The sequence below is a fragment of the Corvus brachyrhynchos genome, unplaced genomic scaffold, assembly GCF_000691975.1.
Source record: "Corvus brachyrhynchos isolate BGI_N302 unplaced genomic scaffold, ASM69197v1 scaffold17, whole genome shotgun sequence".
NCBI lineage: Eukaryota > Metazoa > Chordata > Aves > Passeriformes > Corvidae > Corvus > Corvus brachyrhynchos.
Window position 1 is genome coordinate 2,669,604 of NW_008240046.1, and position 19,298 is coordinate 2,688,901.

The 19,298-nt window shown below is 37.3% G+C and overlaps 1 protein-coding gene across 9 annotated transcripts in view; it reads left to right on the plus strand.

Moving 5' to 3' along the window:
- TBC1D1 (TBC1 domain family member 1) overlaps positions 1–19,298 on the plus strand; it is a 115,400-nt gene that overhangs the window by 63,749 nt on the left and 32,353 nt on the right. For 5 of the 9 annotated variants that reach the window (XM_017744568.1, XM_017744567.1, XM_017744566.1 and 2 more), the window contains 11 exons: positions 1,547–1,636; positions 2,611–2,715; positions 3,347–3,479; positions 4,890–4,981; positions 6,592–6,702; positions 9,686–9,814; positions 11,898–11,984; positions 13,063–13,352; positions 15,042–15,170; positions 17,503–17,622; positions 18,783–18,922. In XM_017744568.1, the coding sequence (XP_017600057.1) occupies positions 1,547–1,636; positions 2,611–2,715; positions 3,347–3,479; positions 4,890–4,981; positions 6,592–6,702; positions 9,686–9,814; positions 11,898–11,984; positions 13,063–13,352; positions 15,042–15,170; positions 17,503–17,622; positions 18,783–18,922 (1,426 nt within the window). Of the gene's footprint in view, positions 1–1,546; positions 1,637–2,610; positions 2,716–3,346; positions 3,480–4,889; positions 4,982–6,591; positions 6,703–9,685; positions 9,815–11,897; positions 11,985–13,062; positions 13,353–15,011; positions 15,171–17,502; positions 17,623–18,782; positions 18,923–19,298 lie in introns of all 9 variants that reach the window. The other 4 variants (XM_017744573.1, XM_017744569.1, XM_008641367.2 and 1 more) reach the window with 4 other exon arrangements.

The window sequence follows — 19,298 nt, forward strand, 5'->3', positions numbered from 1 at the left end:
GTTCTGAGTAAGGGAATGCGGGCAGCGTGCTCGGATCTCATCAGTTTGTGTCTGGCTACATATGAAACGCTTACAAGTAACTTAATATCCAGAGGGGAAAAAAAATGGTTGGTATGTTCTTAGCTACTTGGATTTCCCCTAGGATTGAAGCAAAGATTGGTTGATGAGGTGTGAAAAATATTCAGATTAGTTATCTACCAGCTCTCCTCACCTGATTCAAACAGTCCTGATTTTCATGCATTTTCCTGAAAAACTGCTTTCCTAGCCAGTTTCTTAGGATCTGGCAGGGAGGAGGAGATATTTTTAGGTTTTTCTTCTAGCTGTATGTTGGGGTGGAGGGGGAAGAGGTTCATTGGTTTGGATTTTTTCCCCTTGTTCAGTTGACTTTGAATGATTGCTACTGCCCAGGGACCAAGTGTGAAAGAATTATGTGGGACTGAGCTATAAAAAGGAGCCTCTTGCTGCAGGGAGGGGAAGGCAGCAGCAATCAGGAGACAGCTGAGTATAGCCCCATGAACACATGCAAAGACAGCCCCAGGGACAATACAAGGAAACCAGCAGGCACCTGGGGAAAACCATTGTGACTGGTTGAAGTGAAAGAAGAGGTGGAAGGTGAACGCACAGGACCATTTTTAGGCATAGAGAGGTGGCACATCTGACTTGATCTGTTCACACACAAGATTTGTCCCTTACCCCTTTCTTAAGAAAGTACACTTACATGGGTGCTGCTCATGTTTTTATATGCATCTTTTGGGAGTTGGTAGTGATTGAAGCAGGTTTCTCTCATTCATGCTCATGAGTGGATACAAATTCCACCTGCCTTCCTAAAATCTGATATGATACTTGTTTTTAGCAGTCTCTGATATGCTAGAAAATATGAGGAATTTAAATTTTTCTGTTACTATCTTACAAAGATGTTGCCAGAAGCTGAAAAAATGAAAACAAGAGTTTCACCTTAAAAATGCCGTTTGCCCATCAATACTTAGCATCATCTTTTGACTGTACAAATGGCCTACAGATTAAATTACATTAGAAAATATGCTCCAGTAAATTCATTTGCGTCGTTTTTGAGTTACAGGCTTTAAATTAAATGTTACATGTGCCTTAAATAAACAAATAAAACTCTAAAAAATGATTAGGTGGAGTACGGGAAGAGGCACACACTTGGATTTAAATTTTAGAACAATCTCATTAAGTAGCTTCTGTGAGTGTGGTACATTCCAAGACTGCAGAAAATAAGAAAAGGGAGTGTGAGTTTATTTCTCTCAGTGCAAAATAGGTTATTTGTGATACAACATTGCTCTCATCTATTTAAACATTATTTTCAGTCTCTTGTCTCGTTAAACCTCAGTGCCATAATGTGCAGAGCTCTCAATGCCAAATCAGTGTTGCTTCAGTATTCTTTCTGGTAGTAATATGCCAATTGGTATAAATATACAGGTAGAAAAGAAATTTGAGGTCTATATTGAGGAAACATTTTTATAGTGGGACAAAAGGAAGTGTAATGTTACTTGTTAGACCTTGCAATTTATTTTGCTCTTTTTAGATTGGCCAGTCTGAAGTTTACCTAATCAGTCCTGACACAAAAAAAGTCGCAATTGAGAAAAGCTTTAAAGAAATATCTTTTTGTTCTCAGGTAAGATTGTAGTGTATTCTTTTTCTCTTCTTTTATTGTTTAAATATTCTCTACTTGTGAATGCTCATGCTCTCAACAACAGTTTCAGTGATTGCTATTGAAAAGTTGCTAATTAATCAGTAATTTTATAAAACCATCATTCTTCTTTCGTGCTTTGCATTGTGATTTCTGAGATAAAGACTCATTTCTCTATGCAGTGGATGAATAATATTAGCTAGAAGGAGCACACTGGTCAGGAATACACTCTTGTTTGAGATTGCAGTGAGCATGATTCACCATTACTCAAATCTTGGGATCTCTGAGCCATATTTTTCAAGAAGTGAGAATGAAAGGAGAAGAATTGTGTGTAAGAGTAATCTGAAAAATACTTTAAAAATACGTTATTTTCAAGTATATAAGTTGCATGCGTTTAAACCAGTACAGTCTTCTGCCGTGTAGAGGTGGTATATGTGATGCACTAAGGCCAAGCATGTTTCAGAGACTCCTCATTCACTATTAATCCATGTTCCTTGTGCCACAGAGTTTGCTTCTGTGTCCTTCTGCCTCTGACTTTTTTTGGATTGTTTTGTGGGTTTTGTTTTGCATAAATTACTTTGGTTTTGTTGACAGTAGCTTTCATCACTAAACATACAGGCACATATTCTGAAAATGTCAGAGTAAAATACATTTTGAATAGAATTTATTAGTCTCTGGGTCTGTTATATGGATCTTTTATACTTCATCCATTAAAAACAAAACAAAAAACCAAACAATGTCTGACTTAATTGAAATTCAGAAGATTCATAATATTCCATGATCAGAGGTAATAGGTTCTATAACAGGACGGAATTTTAATGGCCAGATGTCTTTAATGTAGCTGTAACAGAGATAAACCTATGTGTAATGCTGTTTTGTTCTTTTCTTCCTGAAAGAAATACAGGTACAAAACACTGAAAGTAGATATGACTGCTTCATTGCTGTTTTTTCTTTGTTAGGGAATTAGACATGTGGATCACTTTGGGTTCATCTGCAGAGAGTCTTCAGAAAATGGAGGCTTCCACTTTGTTTGCTATGTGTTTCAGTGTACAGATGAAGCACTGGTAAGTGAAAGAAAAGAATAGCCAAATAGAATATTAGGCACTAAAAGTCTTCTATTGCTCCATGCTCTGTATTTTGCTGAATGTCTTCAAATCCTATTCCACTCAGAAATACAAGCATTTCAAAAATGTAGTTAACATAGCAGTCTGCAAAAGACCTTTTCATTTGTTTTGAGGTTATAAGTTAAAATCCTCTTTAAAATCAAATACATCTTCCTTTCATTTCACAAACTACGTTAGACCTTATGCCTCTTTTTGGGGGAGTGTTTTCTCATAGGGCACCTGCTCTGAAAATCAGGACTACGGTCCCGTGCTCTAGGTAAGACCAGTGCATCGCAACTGCAGTAAGCTTTTATATCATAGACAAAAAAGGGTTTGATAGAGGGTAGGATCTTTTATTAGACCACAGTAATAAAATTGGGTGGCCTGGAAGAGACATGAGTTCATGATGAGTTTTATCTTGCTTGTGTGTTTGTGCACAGAAATGACATGAGACCAGCTTGTCCTTTTAATCATAAGCACATTGCCAGGCAAGGGGCAGTATCATTCTAAAAGACTGTTATGTTTGTGTTAAGGAAAACAGAAGCTCAGTGGAAGAGTGAAATTCTGTTCTTTTGCATGCCATTCTCTTCAGGTTGATGAAATCATGATGACATTGAAACAGGCTTTCACTGTGGCTGCTGTGCAACAAACTTCCAAGGCACAGCCCCAGCTCTGTGAAGGGTGTCCTATGCAAAGTTTGCATAAACTCTGTGAAAAGATAGAAGGTGAGATTTAAAGAACTTTCTGGTTGAATATTTTTTCCAACAGTTTCATTGGAGGACAGTCTTGTATGTAAAGTCCTAAGGAAATTAATGCTTAAAAAGAGCTTGGGACTTGGGGTGGAAAGTTGAAAGCCAGTACTTTTATTTAGAGGACTGTAGTGTCAGGTTTTCCGTAAAGTAATAAGAATTTCCTAACGAGAGTGAAGCTCCTTTGTTGTGTTTTAGTTGAACTTTTGGAAACTATTTGCAAGAATAAACATTAGTGGGTTGCAGCTTGTTTGGCTCTATTAGCCATATAGAATGCAGAACATCGTAGATGAGGAACCTCTGAAGGATAGATGCTGCAATAGCTGTGACCTATTGAATCCACTCAGAAACTGGCATTATGCTATCACTAAGCAGGAACTAAACAGTATGCCAGTTTGTGGTGTTGATCTATGCTCCTTCATGAAAATGCAGAAATTAGAATTGTAGTTGTCACCCAGAACAGAAGTTCAAGACATAAAAAACCTCTTTACCTTCAGCAAATTTTGCAGTTAGATTTTGTTCATTTAAGTGATGTTTGGGGTGAATAAAGGACAACAGCAGCTTGTCAGATCACATGACAGTGGCTTGTTGGAATAAAACCTGTCTAGTATTAATTTGATGAAACTGGAGAACTTCCAAAACTACTTTCACTCTATTTTGGTATTCAGCTAGCTGTGATTTTTGGGAAGTTTCTTAAAGGCAAATGATCCTTAATGCCTTCAATCATGCCATGTGATTAATCGTGTCGTCTGCTTTTGAGGGAGATATTTCATGATCAGAAACTGAAGTGCACAATACTGTTGATGGTTTGCTGGTTTTCTGCAGAAAATAGAGGAAAGGAATTTAATCCAGGATGAGAACAGAAAAAATAACCTGAATGAAAGGGTAGTCTGCTTTAGACTGTTAAAAAATGTTTTCACCAAGAGGCAAAGCAAGAACTTCATTAACATGCAATAAATTTACTCATTTGCAGAAGGGACCACAGCATAGAAACTGGAGAAAGTGAAAGGGAATTATATTTATACCGTAAACAAAATCCAAGCTGCTCTGCATAAAGCATCAATGAAGCAGTCTGCTAAAATGCAGTAGATTGTGGGTTTATTTTATCTTGTGTGATAATGGAATCTTCAGCTAAGAGTATAATCCTGGTCTGTGCTCAGTAAATCTCCTCATTGCAGAGTTCATGTCCCTATGTTTTAAAGACATGAGTTTAGTAGTAGCTTTAAATTAACGTAGAGTACTCTCTAATGCCCTGTTATGAAATCATGGAATGGGTCAGCTCATATAATTGACAAGCTTTGGCTTAAATTGTGGGCATATATATGTGATTGATTAATTCTGAAAAATTTGACCCTGTAATTTGTTCTTTTTTGTTCCTCTTGGTAGGGTTGCACCCTTCTAAGACTAAACTAGAACTACAAAAGCATCTAACCACACTAAATAACCAGGAGCAGGCCTCTGTTTTTGAAGAGGTTCAGGTAAGCTTTGTTTCCTACAAGATTTTAAAGCAATTGGTGGTTTTTGCTAACATCTCTGCGAAGCACAGAAGTTATTTTCATTTTTTGTGAATCATTCATTATTTTTGTTTAATAGACTGTTAACCAGCTTGTGCTTTAATTTCAATAGCATTGTTTTTCTAGAGCTGTTAAAAACTTATCTTTTGATGAAAATGACTTTTATTCATTTTTCTTCCCCTGATACTCCTTGCTTTCCATGAAGATGTTGCCTTCTGACTGAGTAAAACTGAACACATTTTTTGTGGGTGAAGGCAGTAACTTGTACTATGAGGGCATTCAGACTGTTACTTTGACTAAAACAAATTACTGTAACATTCCCAGATCAGAAACTTTCTTGCCTAAAATTTATCCTAGATTTTAATTCTTGTCAAACTAACTAAAGAAGTTAAACTTTCTATCTTCTTGATTAGATCTATTTTAGAACAGAGGAAAGCATAGCTGGATTTTAAACAGATGATGTGCATTGTAGGAAATGTCACTGGGATTGACACATTGTTGAAGACTAAGAAATTTCAGACTTTTTAAAAAGTAATGTTTCCTTCCTCTCTTGAGTCATTTCAGTCTCTTTGTGTGTTTCCATGTGGCAGTTTATCACACAATACCAAATTTGGAAGTTACTGTGTGGGACCAATTCCATGAGCTAAGTGCTTTCTTAGCATACAGCAGCTAGCAGCACTGGTGCCTTTTAGTGTTCTGCACACAATCTAAAGCTTCTAGTAGTCACAGGAAACTGTTAATTGCTTCTGGTGAGGGTCTGCAAACGATTAACTAGCTAAAACCAAGGGTAAAGTACAGATCTCCTGCCCATCTTTCTCAGCAAACTTTCTCAGCTGGACAGCCTGGAATGTTGCATTCTTGCAGATCCATGTATTGTTACCATGATTTGCATTTTTAGGTAACTATCTGCCTGTGGTACTTTTAGTAATCTAATGTGCTACCTTGACATTAACTAATTCATACTGTATCCTCTGCATTATATCAATAGGCTTAAAACAGTGTATGTTTTTCAAAAGTTAGGTTTCTGGGATTAAATTCTGTAATAAATTGTTTTGAAATCTTCTCTCATAATAATTCACATTTAAATAAAATGCAGCACAGACACATATGTTCACCTTTTGCACTAATTTATAAAAGACCTATGTCATTTCCTAAAAACTAGATGTCCAGTATGAAGGATTTCTAGAAGTGTTGTGAATCCTATCTCCAGGACAGTACTCCGTGTGTGCTACAAACTCAGAACTACAGTGGTTCAGTTTTCTTTATATCAAAAGAAAATTGGCAAAAATATTTTTAAAGCTTTTATTTGCTTGTGGCAGTTTGACAGCTGTACTGTTGTCCTTCGTCTTTCTTGTAAATTCTGTCATGTATGAAGTGAGGTCGAGTGTTTCTCTGTCTGTATTGGTGCTTTGCCTGGGACAGTGGTGTCCTCTGGTGGACTGGAGTAGTAGCATTAACAAACTAAACTTGTTCCTACATTGATGATTTATTACAGTGACAAATGAAAGGAGTAAATATTTGCTAACTGTTACACAAATGTCTAGTTATTGTGCTTGTGGTGCTTTCAATGACAGAAATTAAGACCAAGAAATGAACAAAAGGAGAATGAGCTGGTTATCTCTGTTTTGAGAAACATGTATGAAGAAAAACAGAAGGACCATGTTCATGTTGGAGAAGCAAAACAGGTAAGTAATCATTCAGTTTTAGTTCATGTAAGGAGAAGCCAGGAAAAAATTTTCCTTTTGATTTTTTTATCTTTCCAAAGGCAAATTTCCATCACTGGCAATTTGAAACTTCAGTGTGTAAGTAATAGTAAATACTGTGTTTTTTTATGATTCATAGACTATTGTCATGCACCAAAACAGATATCTCAGATTTTGAGGTCCCTGGTACAGTCTGATTTCAGGCCTAGGAGACAGAGGTGCAAACAAGGCAGACTACTAATTTGTTTATTTGTTCTCACTGCAATGAAAATTCAATACATGTGAGAGAATGTATAATGAATTTGTGATTGCTCTCAGCTGATCTGTGGCATTCGTCATCCCACTGTCAGTGTTGAGTCAGTGTAATGACAACACATTGGATTTGATCATTGATAAAGCCTGTTCCGTTTACTCAAGACTGAAAGTTACTTCTTACATGCAAACGACCATTTGAAGTGGCCTTAAGATGAGGAAGATTGCTGCAGAAACAGCAGCAGAGACTCTCATTCATGTCCAAAGAGATGAGCTACCTTTTATTCTCCATCAGATTCCATCAGTGCTGTTTAACTGGCTATTTATACAGCACAGTTAAGGTTTTTCCAAAGGGATTAGTGATTTTGGATGCCTTCGTTTGTGAGTAGCTACCTTGAGACAAGTCAAGGAGGTTAGTATTTAAAAAAGGATTCCATCCATTCTCTGGAAACTTTCAGTTCCAATTATTTAGACCCTTTAAAAGTCTTTACTGTCCCTCTACTCTTGGTTGGTAATTCCGTTGTGATGACTGCTGTCAGCTGTTTGTGATATAAACTAGCAAATGAATATATGGAGGGTAATTAGACCCATGAAGAAATAAGGAAAGTAGCAGCAAATCTTCATTTACTGTATTTTCACTTTGTTAATCTCTTCTCCTTTTATGGCTTAGTAGCTAATTATTGACTTCCCTGAGTGAACAGAAAGAAAATTGCATATTTCATTCTCTGATTTATTGTCTTGGGCATCCCACCAGAAATATGCTTTTAAGAAAAAAGCATTTCTGTTCTGGCATAAGAAGAAGAAACATTGCCTGAGGTCGTCTATAATTATACCTGAAATATTTTTATTTGGTGTAATGCTAGCTGATGATCAAATAGTTGTCAGTCACAAATAGCTTGGAAATAGGGATATACAAAGCAAGATAAGATCTTAGTATGTCTTCAGTGATTTGAAAATTTATAAGGCCTGCTGCAATCTGTTTGCTCAGTTCCTGAAACCAAATTGGTTAATCTGACACTTGCAAAGATGCCAGTGTTCTAAGAAGAGAGCTGACTTCCCCTCAGTCTATCATTTGTCTCAGCATAACATTTTATATTTACTCTGATAATTTATCTCCAGACCTGTGTAATAGCAGATACCTTTGAACACATACTCTGTTATTTGTCTCAGCAGTCATTAAGCAGTGGCACCCTGATGTCCCTGTTCCCTTCCGTTCCGCATATTCACTTTCATGCTTTTCAAACCCTTTTTTTTTAATATATTTAAATCAGGGGAGAAAAAAAGATGAAATGTGATACTAGTACATGGATCTTGTTTAACAAAAACACTTCAAAATAAGTGTCTTTTCATAAGAATGTAATAGCAAGCAGTATCTGATTTACACTTGGAGAATGAGGGAGGGTGTCGGGGTTTAGGAATAGTAGTCCCCATGTAGTGTCCCCACCAAGACTCTCCAATCCAGACACCTGCTTTGGTGGGATGGAGAGGGCAATTGGAGGCACAAAAGGCAAAGATCACATGTTGAGATAAGAACAATTTACTGGAAATAGCAATGAGGTAAGAAAATGACCAGTAACAGCAACAATACTAGTCACAGAGGGTACAAGCAAAGAAATTATTCACACGGAATCCACCCCCCCAATAACAGACAGTACTGGAAGGCTCCCTCCTGAAACATTTTTCTGACTGGAAGGGGCCCATTCTCCCTGGAAGAGGGACCTTTTCCCCCTACCTCCAGCAATGACAGATGGTATAAAATACCCTTCAGGTCCTGGCCATGCCCCCTCCCAGCTACTGCAAAAATTAACCTTGTCCTGGCATAACCATGACAGAAAGCAAAAAGCAAATACATGAGCCTGTAACTTTGGCATACTGGAAATAGGATGCTTTAAAATTATACCTAGACAGGACAATTTGGTGGTGGTTATAATATGCCATTCAGCTGCCCATGTGCTAATAATTGCACAGATCAATCATTCAGATCTCTGAATTTAGGGACAAGTAGAGAGGGCTACGGTGCCTGTCAGCTTCAAGATGAAACCCCCAAAATAGCACTGAAAACTGGGCTCTGGTTTCTACTGCAGGTGTTGGGCTTGGATGGTAATATTTGCATCATAATATAATTTTCCTGTTTGCTACATTAATCTTCACCAGCACTAAAAATGGACTGAAATATTTATTTAAGAAGCAAAATTCTCAATTAACTGTTAGCTTTAAGGTGGAAATGTTTCTACTGGTGAAATATATAGAAGAGTTAGATTGTTACACATTTTCCTGGCCCTTAGAATGACCCATTTTACTACAATGGAGAAAGTTGGGAGTTCCTGTTAATGATGAGATTTTGATTAATTTCTTAGTTGAAGAGAAGGAAATCCATCAGAAATCTCTAATCTGCTACACTTAAACATTTAGAATTTGTACAATTCTACGTTGGCATTAAAGAAAATTTGTCAACAGAGCCATAAATCCCTATCAAAATGGCAATTCTTCTGAAGAATGCTAGTTCACTCAACACATTTCTTTTAAGAGATTTCCTGTTCTTATTTTAGGATAGTTTGTTAAACTTCAGTACCGGTATCACTAGAGAAAAAGGCATGAATAGCAGAGGACACCAGGAAAAGTACTGATTCAGGTTACAGAAGTCTTCAGACTGTTCACTGAGATTTCTCCATGCTGTTGAGTATTTTGCATTTCTGTTTTTAAAAACTTGCAGGCTTCACAACCTCTGGCTGAGAATGCTGTAAATGAAGTGTCCAGCAGTGCTCCGAGATTCAGATTAGATATGTTAAAGAACAAAGCAAAAAGATCTCTTACGGAATCTTTTGAGAGTATTTTATCACGTGTAAGTATCTTCATGTTTATTGTCTTTGAACATAATGTCATTGCTTTGTTTATTTGAGTGATAGAAAAGTCTTAATTGTTATCATTCCAGGCTGTAGCCCAAAGGTTATTAAAGTCACAGTGACAAAAACATTTGAGTGTACATTTTAGAAGACAAAAAAAGCAGGGCTTTGGTAGAGAGAATACCAAGTCCTGGATGAAGTGAACTGATTCCTAGATGAAAAAAGTGTGTATGTGTAGGCATTTCAAAAAATTAATATGAAATTGAACATGAGGACTTACGAAAAGCAACAATTGTTTGATTTCTCTTTTGGATTTAGAAAACTAAAACAGTAATTAAAATTGTTCACTCCTCTTTACGTAGGAGGAAAGTATGGAGGAACTGACTAAGCATTTCTAATGAGATGTGTTTATTAGTGGCATAGAACTGATGAATAGTGAGATATTTGAACTTTTAAATGCTGTAGATTATTTGAAGGTGAAGAATGTAAAAAATGGCACTAAGAACATGAAGGCATTTATGCAATATTACATCTGGTAAAATTCTCTGTAGACAGTGTCTGGAAATACTGATTAGTGGAAAAAACTTGAGCTTCTATGGGAGTGGTTCTTTTCCAACCTAGTTAATTCTGTGATTCTGTGAAAATGTTTATCATGAACAGATTGCTGAAATTAGCTGTTTAAAGTAAACAGCAGCAGTTCGTAATTAAATCAGATGTCAAGTTTAATCACAGTTTAAACCTATGGAGTGTCTTCTCATTCAAATATACTTCATTTTGCACCTCATGAGAAAAGTCTGAGGAAAGTAGTAGAAGGCTTGGAAAGACTTCTGCTTGACAAAGGATTAAAAAATCAGACCTTCTCCCTTAAAACAAAAGGGTTGTGACAGAATGCCAAATAAAAAATATTTAGGAACAGAAATTGGACATTGTCATTTGTAGTCAGCAAAAAGTTACATTGACACAATACCTAGGACAATTTATCAGTTCATGGAGAAGCAACTTGTAGTGACAAAACTAGGTTTTCAAAGCTTGTTTCAGACATCATATCTAACCCATTTTCTTAAGACAAATAATAGCAAAAACATGGTTTTCCTGTTACAATTTTACATATAGAGATAATTTTTAGTTTCATATCTCCCCTCGTTACTTCCCAGACAGCATTTCTAGAATTCACCCCTATAAAATCCTGCTGCGGCTGTGCTCGGGATATGAAACACGATGTCAGTGTTGTTACATTAAATGTAGGACTGTACTGATTTGTTCCAGTTTGTCCTGACTGGTATAAGATGCCATCACATAAGCCCAGCTGTATATTGGTTGCATTTTCACTGTCATTGCTGTTTTGATGGAAATTCTTAATTTCGATCAGATCTGAAGCCAGAAGTTTTGGCTGAACTTCAAAGAGAGATAGTCACTGTTGTGAATAATGACAACATTTTATATTTTACCTGGAATAAAACTTCAAAGAGAACATGAGCTTTAACTTCAGAACATTAAGAAATGATACCATTTAAGGTTAGGAAGATACAAGTTCCATAATTGTGTTAGCACATAAGAATTCATCATTAGGTTTTGTGGTATTTTTCTTGTTTACACAGCAGCATTACTCAAACAAATGATACAAAAATATTGTTGACAGATTATACAGAAATATTTATGCTTTCTGATTTGTAGGCACTAAAATAATAATACAAGAAATTATGGTTTGCTGCATATTAAATTTATACGGGGTTAGTCCTTTGTAATAGACATCCTTTTCATTTCTCTGTATCTTTGTAAGTACCTAATACAGAAGGTACTTTAACAGTTACAGTACATGTGAAATATGTAATTATGTACCTATCATGGAAAGCACATCATTGCCCATGAGAATTCCTTAATTCTACAGGATCCTTCAAGTTGTCAGAGACTATGTGAATGAAGCTCCTGTTTCCCTTTGAGGAAAAGGGTATTTTTAATCATTTCATGAAATTAAATTTGATGCTGTCTGTGAAAATCACAGATCCCAACTGTGCTGCCCAAATCTCTTTGGTGTGCCCCATATATCATCATCTTAACTGCTGGTGTGCTTTATCTCTACAGGGCAGTAAAGCCAGAAGTCCACTGGACAGTTCTGGTTCTGTGGATTTGGACAGCTCTGTGTCCAGTACCTTAAGCAGCACAAATAAAGTAAGTAAAGCCTGGGATAATTGTACATATTTAGGCACTTCAAAAAATATTCCCTGAAACAACTAATCAAGTATGAAATATGGTCAGATGTGAAATGTTTCAAGTTACTTTCAAGCTTTTCATTCTGTTCCCTGTGTTGTAAACCAGAGAAGTGCTATTGAATTAGAAGTGCCTTGTACTGTATATAACATACATTTTGTATGAATATGCGAGTATATGTGAAATAAAATATTATATAACATCATCTGAATTTTACAACAGTGTGCCGCAAAACAAATGCTATAATGACCCTGCTGCCAATCCTAATCCGACTGGTTTTAGCCCTGAAAGTTCATACCATGACTGTATTCATAAGAAACATAAAACTAAAACAAGAAGTACAGTAACTTTCCTGTTTGTCTGGTTAGAAAGCTTTTAGTCTGTATAAAACACTACAAATGGACAGCATAGAGGAAGCCAGTCTTCTTCCCTGGAGGCAGCATAACACTCTGCAGGCTTGGATATACAGCTATTGATTCTGCTGTAATGCCTGCTCGCCTGCAGACTCCTGACTTCATGTAAACAAGGGTCTGCTCTTTCTGCTTATGTTTTTGAAAGAATGACTGATTCTTCAGGAAACACACAAGGTGAGGAATAAAAAAATGCATGGCTTGGGATTGAAACAGGCATCTAGTCATAGGTTCTTTGTGTGAATCTGAAGGTAGACAAGAGTAATATGATGTGGCTAGATGGGGTGCTAAAGATACAGTACTCAGCAATGCCACCCTTTTCACTGTTAGCCAAACTCACCCTTTTGTTCTGACCCTATTTCTTCTGTGTTGTTTTCAACATACTATCAAATACAATTACTCTCAAAATTACTCACAATTTTCTCTGCAAAATGAAGGCTCTGCTTTGTTGGCCTAAGTGATGAGTAACAAAGACATAGAGCATCAAACATCTTTCTTTGAGCTAGCTTGATAAAAATGTGCATGTTTGAATGGGTCTCTGTGGGATGTGAACAATGACATGGTACTACAATCTCAAAGATGGATTCTAAGCCCACATATTGATAAAACCTTATTTCTTGCACTGCTAGGAACCACCACTGTGTGAAAAGGAGAAAGACAGACTTCCTACGCTTCCTGCAGAAAATGCTGTCAAGACCAGTGGATCAGTGAGTGATCTCTGCAGTGACTCAGAGGATTCCTCTCTTGAGCAGTCTGTTACGTTGCCTCAGCAGAGCTTTCGGAGGCGAGCAAACACACTCAGTCATTTACCGACAGAGAGCCAGGAATCTCTGGGACCTGCCGAAACATCGCCGTCTGTTTCTCAGAGGAAACTTATGAGGTATCACTCAGTGAGCACAGAGACTCCTCACAAAAGAAAGTAAGCCTTATTAAAAGCAGGCTATGATTTTGTTTGTTGAGGGCATATTTGGGGATGATAATTACATACCAGGTATGTCCTCTTAACAGATAAGAGATGTGTCGCAGCAGTGTGTCACTCCTTGGAGGTTTGTAGGTATTCTCTTTAAAAACACCTTTAGCTCTGTGTGCTTCAGAGGGGAGAGAAGACGTGAAATGTGTAGTTCCACAGTACACGGCACAAAACTACTTGATTCGGTTGTATTTGTCCAAGCAATCAGTTTTGTTATTTTGATCTGTGAGCAGTATAAGTAAATGCTACTTCTTGTTTTCTATTTACAGAGAAAAATCCAATAGCTTCTGTGATCTGAAAACCTTACTAGTTGGTGAATTCATATGTAACTTTGAAATAGCCCACAAAAGTGACATAAAGTGCCTAGTTATTGGTAGATGTGGGGCTCCTGTCTAGCTTTTCAATGAGCCTATCTAGATTTTACTCACAAAAACAAACTACTACTTGCCTTAATATGAATATTCTTCAAGCTGTCCTGCTTCAAAGGCCAGCCTCTGCATCTCTAGTCCCCTCTTAACTTTATGGCAGTTTTCTCCCATCCTTCTATCTGGCTTTTTCCAATTACTGTTGAAACACTTCTGTCCATAGGCTTCTGTTTTACTGCCTAAACTGCTCGTTTACACAAATTATTAGGAAATCTCTATGTGTTCCAGGTCACTTTTTCCTGCAGGAGGCAGGGCAGTAAACGAACATGCCTGAAATGGATGGTGACAGTGAATAGAAAGAGAATTGTAATATTCGAAAGGAAACATAACCTGGATTACCTTTTTGTCCCTTTTTAGAACCTTTTTAATTCTAAAGTGTTAGAATGTTTTTGTAGTGCAATTTAGGACTTGTTGATGGTCTGTTATCGTCACAAGAGCTGACCTGGAGCTTGTAGCTTCTTGTTCAGTCAGTTGTTATCTTACTATAGGTATGCAGCTAGAAATTAAGTATATTTTTTATTTCCTTGGTTGTATCTGTTTGGGTTTAGTTATGTAATTTTTAGTAAGGCCTGAATGTGCCTGTTCCCTGACATAACTCAAACCCAAAAGAAATCCCTATTGCTTCCATTTCATAGCAAATGTACAGAAACAGAGGAAATTGAAAACTTACGAGACAAGTATACTTAAATTCCCAAAAATCACGGGAATTATAGATTTTTAACAATTTCTGTTTTATGGGTATTTTTGAGTAGTTTACCTCAATTCAAAAATTGTTTTCAAAGTAGAACTAAATTCAGTTCATCCTGTAGCATTTCACTTGTCATTCATTGGAACTCTTGATCATATGCCTGACTTTATCATAGAAATCAAGGGGAAACACATATAAGGAAAAAGAAATTGGGGTGTTAGTGCCATTTTTTGGTAAGTTTTAATTTAGTCTGAAATGTCTTGCTGAAGCCTGTAAATGTGTATTTGGGACTCTGCTGATTGGGTTAAAAAAATGTGCACATTCTTACAGTTACAGCATTAACTGTGAAAAACATAGGAAATGTCTCGTTTACATATGCCAGCTCCCTTTCAAAGAGAAGGGATTTCATTTTTTTTTCCCTCCTTTCCTTTCTTACTGTTTTGTTCTCTGTGCTACCTCAACTCCATCGCTCTGGTTGGAATCCCCACTATATGGTTTGAACGAATCTGTCGGCGAATCTAAAAGTTCTTCTGGTCAACTCGCTCGTTCTCCTACTCTAGCTCGTCTTAATCCCTCGGCTTCTTCACCCAACTTTTTTAAATATCTAAGGCATAATTCAAGTGGAGAACAAAGTGGGCATTTTGCACAAAAAAGGTGAGCTGGCACCTGCAAATAGTTTGGGGTAGGGTTTGTTCTCCTATGTCATTAATATGAATCTCTATAGTGTAAATAATTAAAATAATTTAATATAGACCAAAGGTGGTAGATTTTTACGGGAGAGGGAGCTCTTTAATTGCTCCACTACTGAATGTAGAGCTAGTACTTACATAATTTATTGTTTTAATCAATAAAATTCTTTCAGACACTGGCTCTTTCTTTAGAGCCAGTTGTTCCAAAGCAATTTGTTGTTATGCAGCAGACAGCAGCACTCCTTAAATTGTGTGAGGGATGAGTTGCCAAGAACACGTGAGCTCACTCTGTCCTTCCTGAAGCATTTGGTTCTGTCCTTTGTTGATGGTAACACAAAAGCATATTACTATTCTTTTGTGCCTGACATTAAAGACTCAGTTAACTAAATGGGGCAAGAAGGTAGCAGGAGGACGGAGATCCGATAGGAAAAAAACCCACCACGTACAACCCCACCACCATCCCCACTCCTCATAAAACAAAAACCCAAGAACAAATAAACAAAGACCCCAACCCATCAACCCATCATTTGTCTTGGTGGCTTGCAGCAGTATCAGATTATACTTTTCCATGCCTGCCTTCTTAGAATTAAAATACAGAGAGAGAGCATTGAGAAAAGGACATTAACACTTTGTTTCCCTGAGAACCTGAAACTAAGTAGCTCCCTAAAAATTATGAACTGTGAAAGCCTTTTTTAACCCCTTGCACTAAAACTGCTTATTTTAGCTCAAAAGGCTAATGAGACCAAATGTCCTCGGAAGCACTGTCAACAGTCACTGGCCATTTTTATTGCTGTTGCTGTTTATTGTTCATTTTTGTTCTCTCATGTGAACATTTCCTGTTTCCCCAAGGTGCTGATTTTTCTAAACCTAAGAAAATACTCAACTAAGGGTGCTGTTTCACCAGTTTCTTCAGTTGTATTTGCTGAGTACTATCTAGCATCTCTTAATTCAGCTTTACCTCAGAAGTATGATATAGCTCAGGGCAGGAAATGTGAGTCTGCAGTATCCTCTTCACTCTTCAATTTAATAAGACTTACTTGAATTCTGAAGGTTAAATTCTCAAAGCAGATTTTTCCAAGTAGATTTGGTAATGATTCTGTACACACAGTTGCAACTTCTCCCTTCCTTTCCCTGTCTCTTAAGGATATACCATATTGAACATCTAAGCAACAAGACTGAAAATGGAAATTGATAGGGATGTCAAATGGGTTAATGAGTTTAAATCAATACAGTCAAGCTTCCCAATTCTGTAAGTGGAATTACCATGTAATTGTAATTGATTTACAATGTGATTGTAAGTGAACCCTGTTTGCAGGGCACACCATGCTACAGCCTTATCTTCTTTATCTCAATACCAGCAACTGAAGAACCTGCTTCACTCCATGCTAGTGATCATCCCAGAGTATTCTGCCCCCCCTCCCATTCCATTCGCATTTTCGGGAAACCGTGCTAAATGCCATCCAGATATATCATTATGGTTTATCAGAAACAATTGTTTCTTAAACTTACTTTTTCAGGAGTTAATTCTCCTACTCATGAGGTTTTGTGTACTCATCTGAGAGAAGGTATTCTAGTATCGTCAGCCAAGTAGTTTTCTATATTTTCATTCCATGCAAAACCTTTTCATTATCTGAGTTGTTCTTACTTCCTTCTATTAACCTTCCTCTGAGTATGTTTCAGACTTGTTATTTTAAAAGACAAGCAGAATTATGTTGGCCAGAAGAATGTTGATGAAATTTCATTAGTGCTCCTGTCTGTTGCATAAATAGAGCCACAATCCTGGGTGATCAGTCAGAAGGCTTAGCTTTTAAGTTAAAAGTTCCAAGTTTGTCTGAATAAAACCCTGTTAATGCTTTACAAAATGGTTTTTGCCAAAGTCTTATTTTTCATTTGCCAGCACAATGATTATCAGTGTCAGCTGTTCCTGATCTTTTCCCCCAGACTTAGTCAGTCATTGAAACTGCTATTTAAGAAAATGTGATAAAGTTGGAATTGGTTCTTACTAGATTAAAGGAATTTATTTGAAATATGCACTAAAAATCTTGGGATATAGCAAAGAATAATAACTTTACTGGAAGTACATTTATATACATTGGAACATTTTACTTTGCCCAAACAAATACATATCTCACAGTAGGACTTTGTTAGCAGTTTTAGTTTTGACTTTGATTTCCTTGATATTCAGACCTTCAGGATTTAGCTGCCTTTTGTTTGAAGCTTAGGAATGTGTATTATTTTTATTCTGTGGATTTATACTTCTTTGTTCTAAACTATACTTTTCCCAACTGCACTCTCAGCATCTCCTACCGTACTGCCTTAAGGAAAAAGCTTCATTCTTCCTCCTCTGTGCCAAATTTCTTAAAATTTCTGGCTCCTGTAGATGAAAATAACACCTCTGACTTTAGGAGCACAACAAGGTAGGGTTCTCTCTTAAAGCCTGGAGGTAAAACTGTGTTTTCAAAGATTTCTTTGTCTGAAGTACTTCAAATGCTTCTTGCACTTGCAAAACCTGATTTGTGCAATGGTTCACTTGTGTGTATTCTGCATGTAATTGCTGTCAAAAGGATGAAGCTATCCCAGACTACTCTCCCGTTAAGGTTGCAGATCTTAGGCATTTTTGATGTTGTAATGTTCATGCAGCTTCCATCTATGTACTTCTGTGATTATTCCTGACAAAGGGGAGTTTTCAGTTAAGAGAATATATGATTCATCCTAAGCAATGTCAGTGTCCTCAAATTGGAAGGAAAGGATGACCTGTAAAATGCTCCCCCCTGTTGCTGCCAGAGCTATCTGGATTTCATTTATCCCTTTCAGCTTCTACAAACACTCATGTAACCATTTAGCTAATGGCTAGAATAAAGCAATGAATAGTTTAGAGTTCTAACAGATGAAAGTTATTAGTGGGATTTTTAATGCGAAAACAGTATTGTTCTTCACTATTTCATTTTGTATTCTGAATAAAAACCTCTGTATGGTATGTGTGGATGACATCAAAGGAGTAATATCCAAGGTTCTTGGATGCCGTTCCTTGCGTATTTCAGAGGTAGACTTGCTAACACAAAAGTCAAAAGTTTTTCTCCCAGTCTGTGTTGGGAGTGAATATATTGCATACTCAGTGCACAGAAGGTTGAAAGTTTAGTTGGTGTTTACAAAGCTCCTTGATGTGTACTGATAAAAGGCATCAGCAAGTCTTTGTGTCTCCTATGAATAATTGCTAGATTTTGTGGATGGCGTGTAAATAGTGTAATGGTAAAACTACATTATTGTGTATGTATCTTTAATGTGTTCTGATTAATATACTGCTGCAAAGAGAACTGAAAATTAATTAAAACTGGAAAGAGTAGACTGTACAGAGCTGTCAGGCCCTGTTTGTGAACCTCAGTGCTGTTTGTAGCCATGTATAAGCCTCTGCCACAAAGCAGGTTTCACCTTCCTAACACTGAGAGCTTGCCCCAGCATGTGCACAGCACACTGCACTCCCAAGACAGTGGCTCATGTGTTCACTGAAGGCTGTGTCACTGTTCCTGGCAGATCCAGGTGACCTACTCGCAAACTGTTCTGTGTTCTGCCCTTTTAGCGACTACGAATCCAAGCACGGCCAGCAGGCCCTTGATGCGGACAGCCCTGTACGGACTCGAAGGCATTCATGGAGGCAGCAGATATTCCTGCGAGTGGCCACCCCTCAGAAAGCGTGTGATTCTCCCAGCCGATACGATGGTAAAGCCTGGGTTTGTTTGCTTCCATGAGCTTACTCGTGCATGTTGTGTGTGAAGTGTGAATCATTGTGTCTGCCTAGGGGACGTGTTTGCCTGGTGTTCTGTTTGTGTTGTCATTGCAGTTTACCACCTACTTTTTGGTAATACCCAGCTCATTAGCTGTTGAGTTTTTACTTTTCAGCTTCATATGTAACATTGTTGCTGCTGTCTCATGTTAACTAGCCAGAGAAGAAATTATTTTTATGTGTACTATTTTAATGAGTCCTGGGGAAAAAAATGCATCACCACGTATTGCACTGAAGAAAAGGTGACGCTTCTATTTCATCTTTCCTTGTTGGAGTACAGAACTACAGAAAAGAAAACTCCAGGTGTACCAG